Source organism: Diuraphis noxia, unplaced genomic scaffold, assembly GCF_037042655.1.
Source record: "Diuraphis noxia isolate RWA-SAM2 unplaced genomic scaffold, SU_Dnox_SAM2 contig0004, whole genome shotgun sequence".
Lineage (NCBI taxonomy): Eukaryota > Metazoa > Arthropoda > Insecta > Hemiptera > Aphididae > Diuraphis > Diuraphis noxia.
The window spans coordinates 22,250,097-22,259,607 of record NW_028301714.1 but is presented as its reverse complement, the minus strand read 5'-3'; the positions used below and the strand labels follow the sequence as shown (position 1 = coordinate 22,259,607).

The 9,511-nt window shown below is 24.8% G+C and overlaps 1 protein-coding gene across 1 annotated transcript; it reads left to right on the top strand.

The window, feature by feature from the left end:
* The first annotated feature begins 3,577 nt into the window (after positions 1 to 3,577).
* l(2)SH0834 (lethal (2) SH0834) lies at positions 3,578 to 8,611 on the top strand. The gene is made up of 3 exons (XM_015507901.2): positions 3,578 to 4,098; positions 4,340 to 4,587; positions 5,989 to 8,611. Exons 1-3 carry the CDS (start codon positions 3,960 to 3,962, stop codon positions 6,235 to 6,237), a joined length of 636 nt encoding a protein of 211 aa, XP_015363387.2. The 5' UTR covers positions 3,578 to 3,959; the 3' UTR covers positions 6,238 to 8,611.
* Positions 8,612 to 9,511: the final 900 nt, after the last annotated feature.

Below are 9,511 nucleotides of genomic sequence, written 5' to 3'. Positions count from 1 at the left end.
ATAGATTATTCAAAATTTTAAAATATTAGATTTAAAAAGGAAATTTTTTTATGCATTTCTAGCTTAAAATAATTTGCAAATTTTCGTGATTTTTACGTATGTTGTTAAAATTAAAATTTAAACGCTTGTAAAAAAAAAAATGTGACTATGCATTTCTTTTATTTTTCAACTGATATTATAAAAATATTTTAGGAACATTGTATTAAATTTTCAAATCTTAGATATAAAAGGAAAATTTTTTATGAATTTCTAGAATAAAATAATTTACGAATTTTCGTGATTTTTACGTATGTTGTACAAAATTAATATTTAAATGCTTGTAAAAAAAAAAAATGTGAATATGCATTTCTTTTATTTTTTAACTGCTAGTGTAAAAATATATTATAATCCTTGAATTAAATTCTCAAATCTTAGAATCAAAAAGAAAAACTTTTATGAATTTCTATCTAAGATAATTTGAACATTGCCGTAATTTTTATGTATTTAGTCAAAATTTGAACTGTAAATTCTATAAAAAGAATTTGAGACTATATATTTCTTTTATTTTTCAACTGCTACTGTAAAAATATGTTAGGAGCCTTATATTAAATTTTCAAATCTTAGATATAAAAGGAAAATACTTTATGAATTTCTAGTTTAAAATTATTTGCGAATTTTCGTGATTTTTACGTATGTTGTCAAAATTTAAATTTAAATGCTTTTAAAAAAAAATTATTCATATATATTTCTTTTATTTTTCAACTGCTATTGTAAAAATATGATAGGAGCCTTGTATTAAATTTTCAAATCTTAGAATTAAAAAGAAAAACTTTTATGAATTTCTATCTAACATAATTTGAACATTGCCGTAATTTTTACGTATTTAGTCAAAATTTGAACTGTAAATTCTTATAAAAAAAATTTGTGACTATATATTTATTTTATTTTTCAACTGCTATTGTAAAAATATGTTAGGAGCCTTGTATTAAATTTTCAAATTTTAGATCTAAAAAGAAAAATTTTTTATGAATTTCTATCTAAGATAATTTGAACATTGCCGTAATTTTTATGTATTAAGTCAATATTTGAACTTCAAATGCTAATAAAATAAAATTGTACCTATGTATTTTTGTAAATTTTTAATTACTATAAGAATAACTAATGTGGAACTTTGTATTCAATTTTTATGTATTTTGATAGGGCCAAAAAAATTTTATCAACCCTTAAAAAATTTTTTCAGAAAAATTGAAAATTTCAGTTGTCTATAAATATCTCAAAAAAAGTCAAAATATTTTTAAAATTAAATCATGTAAAGAAAATGCCAATCTAAATAACTGATAAAATTTTCACGTATCTACGACTTATACTTTTTGAATACTAACAAATATTTAAAATCGTTATCGGAACGCTATTTCGTAAAAATTTAAAATTCAAGCGCCCTTAAAATTTTTCCTATAATGACGCTTCGAGATTTCTCTATAGCTACTTGAAGGAAAACTTATGAAAAATTTAGTGTTGTATTCTTAATCCTTAGTTATAAACACAAAAAATTTTATGATTTTTCAGCTTCATAATTCCTTGCAAATTTTCGCATTTTCGACAGATTTCGTAAAATTTTGAACTGTAAACGCTTATTAAAAAAAATTGTGACTTACGATTTTTAATTTTTTTTAGCTACAATAAGAACAACTCATAAGGAACCGTGTATTAAATTTTCAAGTTTTTTTGGTCGTCCAACATTTTTTTTACCGACACTACAAAAAAAAAATCGAAAATTTCAGTGATCTATAAATAACTCAAAAAAAAATCGAACATTTTTGAAAATTAAACTGTATATAGATATCACTAACATTAACATTTGGTGAAAATTTCAAGTATTTACAGTGATTAGTTTTTGAATTACAACCATATAAAAATATCGATTTGGTCGAAAACTGGTTTTGCTTAAAAATTCCCGTTTTTCTGTATTTTTTTTTTTTTTGTTTTTCTCGATTTTTTTGAAAACTGTTGGAAAATTATGACCTCTGACCTCTATAATGCCAAGGATCTTCAATTTTACATCGGAAACCACCCACAAAGTTTGAAATCGAAGCATTATTTCGACTAGTTATGCTGTACACAGACAAAAAAAAAATAAAACACACATCATTGTAAAATCAATACATTCATCACTTCGTTCAGAATCTAAAACGGAATATCACCACTACCTACTAATATCTGTTGACAATCCGTCCATAGATTCATTTTGTCTATTTATAATTTATAAAGCGTTCGGCGAGAAAAACAACAATACTAATTTTATATATATATATATATATACAGTGCTCGAAATGGAAAATTTTACGAACCGGAACGTTTATAAAATTAATATGCGGATTATAATATTAATTTTTTTAATATATGTTAATATATTTATATATATATATATATATATATTTTATATATGTTATCCTGTTGATCTTTTTCATGTTGACTTACATAATACATGTGATGAACTAGTTGTTATCATCCGATTTCTTAAATTATTTGCTAAACCTCTGTATAGTTGGCTTGTATTAATTTGTTTTACCTTTCCATTATAAATAGGAACTTTTCGGTCATTAAATCGTTTACGTTTTTATTGCGAATAATTGCGATAATACAAAGAAACGATTATACACGTGATGTCAGGTGAAGCCTCATGGAGTTCTATAAAAATTGAACTTCTCTCTATATTAAGTATATTATATTAATATAAAATTTTGTCGAAAGGAAATTTTATAATTTTAATCTTCTAAATTGTGATAGGTACTGTGAATTTTTACGAAACGGAACTCTTAAATTTTAATTTTAACCAACCGGAACGGACGCAATGGTTATTTTACGAACCGGAACGCCGTTAACTAACCTCCGGTCCATTTCGAGTATAAATATTTATACAATATATAAAACCATAAAATTCATATTTCTGGTCTAGGAAATCGATCTAAATTTAAATTTTTTTGTAAAAACGCTTAAATATGCACTTATAATTAAAAAATGGTCAAATATGCAAAATATGCAACTATAAATTTTAAATATGAACTCGTATTACCATGAAACAAATTTCTATATTACTTAGCTCTGTTTTGAATGATTATTGAAAAACATGCAAACACTTACAAGTCCCTAGCTCTACTAATCATAGAATACAGATTAGACTTGTGTAACTTGTCTACAGGGACCCCACAAAGGGGAGGGGTCCGGAGTTCAAGCAAATAATTAAAAATTAATTCCATGTATATTTAAAAAATGTCGGGGGCAGGATTTAGTTCTTAACCAGGGCCAAAAATACGATGTGGAAGGCCTGCTTGTCTTAACGTCCAACAGTAAGTAGTTCAAGTTGTTGTAATTCTATACAAATACACCATGTCCGTGACAAACCTCCATTTTATATCCAAAATTCCAAAGAGATTGCTGAATACAACGCCACGAAATACAAATCATTATAAATTATTTTCAATGGACGTGATGCTCAATCAGCAGCTGATCGGAGTTCTTGTTTTCCTGTGATCAGGATAGATAATAAAAGTATATTGTCTTTGGTGATCAGAATTCAGAAGTACGAAGCGAAAAACTAATCACGAAAAAACCCCATGGGAAATTTATTATCTATGCCTATAATATTAGAGATAATATTAATTATCAATTATTAAAGATAATAATATTTATATTTTATTGTTTGGAAGCTTTTAATAATACCAAGTTGTAAGTTGTAATTAGATAATAATAATATTATATTGTTAAAAGTTAAAATGTTAACATTTTCGTTCACGGCCTGTGAACTGTAGTCTGTCCAAAGTCTAGGCGTCTAATTTATAAAAAAAAAATAAAATGTTTAACTTTTAACTTTCAATTTTCATTTAAACGTTTATGAATGTTACATTTCTAAATAAATATAATAAGTTATTTAAATTTGTTCATTATCTATCTACTGAATACAAAATTATAAAAATTGCATAATGAATGTTGAAGAAAGACGTGAAGCGAGACGCAAAAAAATATTAGAGAATTCAGAACTTAGACTTAAAAAAATTACTTCCATAATACCTAAACAAAGTCTATTAATTGAAAAATCAGAATTTATAAAAGACAAACCAGGTAATAAATATTTTAGTAATATATTGGATTGATTTTAATTTTATATTGTAATTAATAAATTAAATATTCATAAATTTTTTTTCAGCAAAAATCTAATTGTTTTGAATTATTATAACAGAATACCCGCATTTTATTCTTTTATAATAAAAATATATATAATATATCAGAAGTCTGAAAATTGCCTTGATATATGTATCTCAATAAATTTCTAAAATATTAAATAACGTTTTTTTTTTTTTAGAAAATTGTACACGGAATTCTGAATTGCGCTATTCTCCTGTTCCAAAATCGCTTAAAGAAAATGTGATACCAACAATTCTTGAAAACCAACCAATTTTTAACTGTGAACAAAATAATTTCAATCCAAGATTACATTCCAAAGATAAAAAATATGAAATTAAATTTTCATATATTACAATCTTACATATTGTATTATCTCAAATTGTTTTAGTATTATTTTACTATGACTTAGGACATTTATTTGGCAATGTAAGTAATATATTATAATTGAGTTTTAAAATGGATATTTCAGTTGTATCATAAAAATAGAATTTTTGTTTATACTCTGAGGATAAAGAAACTGTTCAGTGTTGGTTTTAAATTGTTACCTATATTTTTTAATTACCTTGATACTCGAAAAGTTTCATATTATTTTATTTATTTATTTGATGTTAAATATCAAGTACCTAATATATATATTTTTTTTCCAAAATATTTCTAAAACAACATTGTTATCGGATAATTGCTGATATCATAATATTATTTACTATGTATGTCAGCATTGCTTTATTTATGTTTTTACATTATTTTTTTTAAATACTTAACATTTTAACACTAAAAATAAACTCTATCACTTCAGATTTACCATTTTTGTAAGTTTAGTGCTTCTTAAAGTTGTTTGGGTAATGTATGCCAGTAAAATGTCAGCTTATCTCTATATTAGATGTGTCATTTCAAGTGTCTGCCATGTTACCAACGCTGTTAACTTATTTTAAAATATTGTAAAATATTTATTTTGAAAAAATTAATTACCACATTAAGCCAAATAAAAAAAAGGCATTAAAGGTCCTTTAGCAAATTATTTTATTCTTAGTTACATTTAATTATTAACTATGTTTCCATTAATTGTACTTAACTGTTTAAAAAAATATAGTACAGTGAACGATTATCTGGTGGCAGAGTGATAAATATAAATGGTGAACAAAAACAGAATATTAAAAAAAAATGTATTAAAAGAAAGACTTTATATTTTGTCATTATTAATTTAATTAATTGATTAAAAATTAATTTTATTTGATTATCTTAAAATTTGTAAAAAATATTTTGTTTTCATTTGTTTATTATTTCCCCATCACTACAACTTGTAAAATATATCACTCCGCCACTGGGTCACCATCCATAGTGCCATGGTATTTTTTATCAGAAAAGTAAATGTTTCACAATTTAACACATTAAATAAACCAATTTTATAATGTGACTTGTTAGTTGTTTTCAAATATTTTATTTGTTACCACAATATGTTTTAGTCATAAAATTACATTTAATTATGCCAACATTGCAGGAATTTTCTCTAAAAATTAATTTTGATCAATTTATTAAAATAAGCTAATAACATTTGTGAGATAGGTACACTATAGAGCAATAGTTTTTATGCTTTGAACGTAAAAATTATAAGTGCCCAGTATCTATATTAAAAAATGTTAAACCCAGATTTATTTTTACAATTATAGCCTTGATAGTATTAGATATTTTCTATTAGATTACATTATTATGAACAACGAACAAGGCTAGATTCAGTCTCTATATAATTTAACATTATTTTATATGCATTATGATTAGGTAACTATTATATTGATACTGTATAATATTTTTTCGTTTGATTTTTTCTAGTCAATAGTAGTGCCATTTCTACTCAGTGCAATACCTGAATTATGTACATCAAAAGAACAACATGATAATATACACTTAATTGTTTTATTAATGATGGGTTTTTCTCAGAATTTGGCAAGAAATATTTCTAGATATTTCAAATTGGCAAGTATAACAGGAAAAAGATTTTGTATATATATTTTTTGTTTTACATGTTCATATGCAATATTCACTAATCTATATTTTGATGTTAAAAATGCTATACAATAACAAATTTATGTATTGGTAAAATGTAGGTATGTTTTATTTTTGCATTATGGTATTCATAATTATAATGTACCACAGTTTGTTGCATTAAAATGTTGGGCCATTGGAATATATATTTGAAAGTTTTTAGCATAAAAGTTTATTATAAAAATAATTGTTGCAAATTGTTGTTATATAATATAATTTTTCAATATAAATATTGATACATTAATTAAATAAATAAATAAAATTGATTGCATTAAATTTAATTTACAAAATGTGTCTTAACTTATTGTTAATCAGGGCGGAGCGAACCTACCTAATAATCTCACCCGTCGATTAAAAAGGCGTTGGTACAAGGATTTATTAAACCCATGACACCATTGACATATAAGGGTTCTGTCACTGGACAGCCTCCCTCTTCATATTTTACCATAATGTAAAGGTTTTGTAAAAAAAAAGAAATCCTATTTGCTTATTATACTTAAGTTACAGATTGTAAATAATTTATTTTAATAAAAAAAAGAAAAACTTATTCTTAACATTTTATTTTCATATGCTCTCAAATATTAAATCAATATTTTATACTTCTAGTTGGCTTTACCAAACTGTAGTTGCAATGTTTAATTTATAATACAATAGTGCCTTTCAATATGTTTTGATAATTGTAGGTATATATGTAACATCAAAATAATGCGCGACACGTCATTTGATCCGATAAATAATATCCGGCGACAAATGATCCGGTAGATAATAACCCGGCAACAATATAACCCGACATCAAAAATATCCTGTGACAATGATAACCAGCGATAATCAGTTTTCTGGTTTTCGTGTTGTATATAACACATTAAAACCTGTAAGGTTTTATTAAACGTTTATTGACTAAAGTTTTACTTCTAATAAAATTAAATATACCACTCACATTTGTTAAGAGTCAAAAAGGCAAAAAAACTTTTATTATTACATGGTTATTTAGTATTTACATAATATACATCAAAAATACAATGAAAAATCAAAAAATTGTGTGGCATTGCACGGACTATAAAAAATTTTTTCTTGTAAAGTCCAATGTCATACTACAACAGACAGTGAATCAGGCATTAAATTATTTTTAATTAAATGCAATTATAATTTTAAAATATCTATAAAATCATTAATTCTGAATGTATGATAATTATTACAATGTTAACCGCAATGGTTATTATTGCTACATTAATTTAATTCTTAAATAAAGATTTCAAAACACCGCTTGAAAACTTTTAAATATGCTTGCATATATGCACTAAAACCTAACAAAATATGCTTTAATAAATGTAAAATGTGCTCTCATTTTTCAAAAAATATGCCAAAAAACCACTACAATTTAATTTTAATTTTTTGTTTTTTATTGTCTAACAATTGTCATCCGTATGAGTTGATATCAGTAAATTAATTTGACCCCGACTTCGATAGTACAATAGTCAATAATACACATTAAATACCCGACTAAAAAAAGAAAAGTTTTGATAAAACTATACAAGTCATAGTTTTAGATTACCTGACAAAAAAAATGCCTTTTTTGTTTTTTTATTATATTATTATTTTAATATTTTACTAATAATAATTGCTAAATAAAATACAATTAATAATAATTTGTATAACTAGAGCCAGGATTTGTATATTTTTATACAATTTTTATATATTATTTTGGATTTGGCATTCGTACCTGTACACAATATAGCATATGCATTTGAAGATCTTATAGAGTCAGAATACTACATAGAAAATGAATCTCTTTTCCAGCCCATCCTGAACTTCTTCGAGGACACTTGGTTTGGACGTCCTGTATGGAGGAAAAAAAGAAACCCAATTTTTCCATTAAATATATAGAATGTATAAAAAAATGTTTTAATGAAATGAACAAGAACAAATAATGCAGTAGAGGGGTGGCATAATGCATTTAATTCTTCCATAGGGGTTCATCATACAACAATATGGAAATTTATTAATTTTATTAAAACTGAACAAAACTTGGTAGAAGCTAAAATAGAAAAAATTAACTTAGGAGAAAGCCTTGCATCAAAAAGAAAAAAATATAAAGATTTGGACCAGCGAATAGAAAATGTATTAAATTACTAAAGAGATGATATATTAAATTACTTAAAAAGTATTGCTCATAATTTAAATTTTTAACCATAAATTATACATATTTATTATATTTACCTAACAATTATTATACTTACATTTATATTTTTATTATAATATTATTTTTGTTTGACTGTCAGTAATTTTGATTTTATATATATATATTTTTTTTTATTGATATTAAAGGCTTCAACAGCTAGGTCATTAGCCTGTGGTTGTGGTTACATTATCATTAATAAGTGAATATACAAATAAATAACTAAGTTCTAAATTAAGGTTACATTACAGTTGTGGTATATGCATAAGCGTGCGTAGGTATTCTTGGCAGGGGAGGCAATACTTTAGCTAAGGAGGTCCAGACTTCAATCCCCCCACCCGATTTTCTCCAATTGGTAGGTATAATATTATATTTTGGTGTAGAGGAAAATCTCGCAGGGGAGGCAACCGCCTCCCCTGCCACCCCCGTGCGCACGCTTATGGGTATATGTGGATTTTACAGTGATATTGTATATTTACATTATATTTTTAGCAGTGTAGTTCTATCTTAACATTAAATTTTTGTGTCAATACCGATGGATTTGAAGAAGGTATGGATCAAGTGCGTGTTGTGCTCTCCTAGAGCTTCCTCCATTGTTGAAGGTTGATTGAGGATGTTTCTTGCTTATAATTTATTTGTCATAGAAAAACAATTACATTTATATTTTTATTATAATTATTTTTTGACCCAATAGTTTTGATTTTATATTATTTATTTATCATTGAAAAACAATTTATTTTTACTTTTATTATATTATATTTTTTTTGACTGTCAATAATTTTGATTTTATATAATTCATTTATCATAGAAAAACAATTACATTTATATTTGAATAATTATAATTATTTAAAAATACTGTACATTTTTAATCCGGTTAATTTGTGTACAGGATATTTTTGCACTGGATCTATCGACGGGGTCCATTTGTCGCCAGACATTATTTACCGGATCAAATGTTGTGGAATCCAAATAATGATATTGAGGTTTTCATAAACTATGATTTTATTTTGATAGAGGGGTCAAAGGGTACCCAATATAAAAATACTCTATTTTTTTCTTTAATCCATAAATTAGTGTGCTACTTAAATTCTGAAAATGTTGATAGTCATTAGACTAAGTTTGGAATCTTTGTTA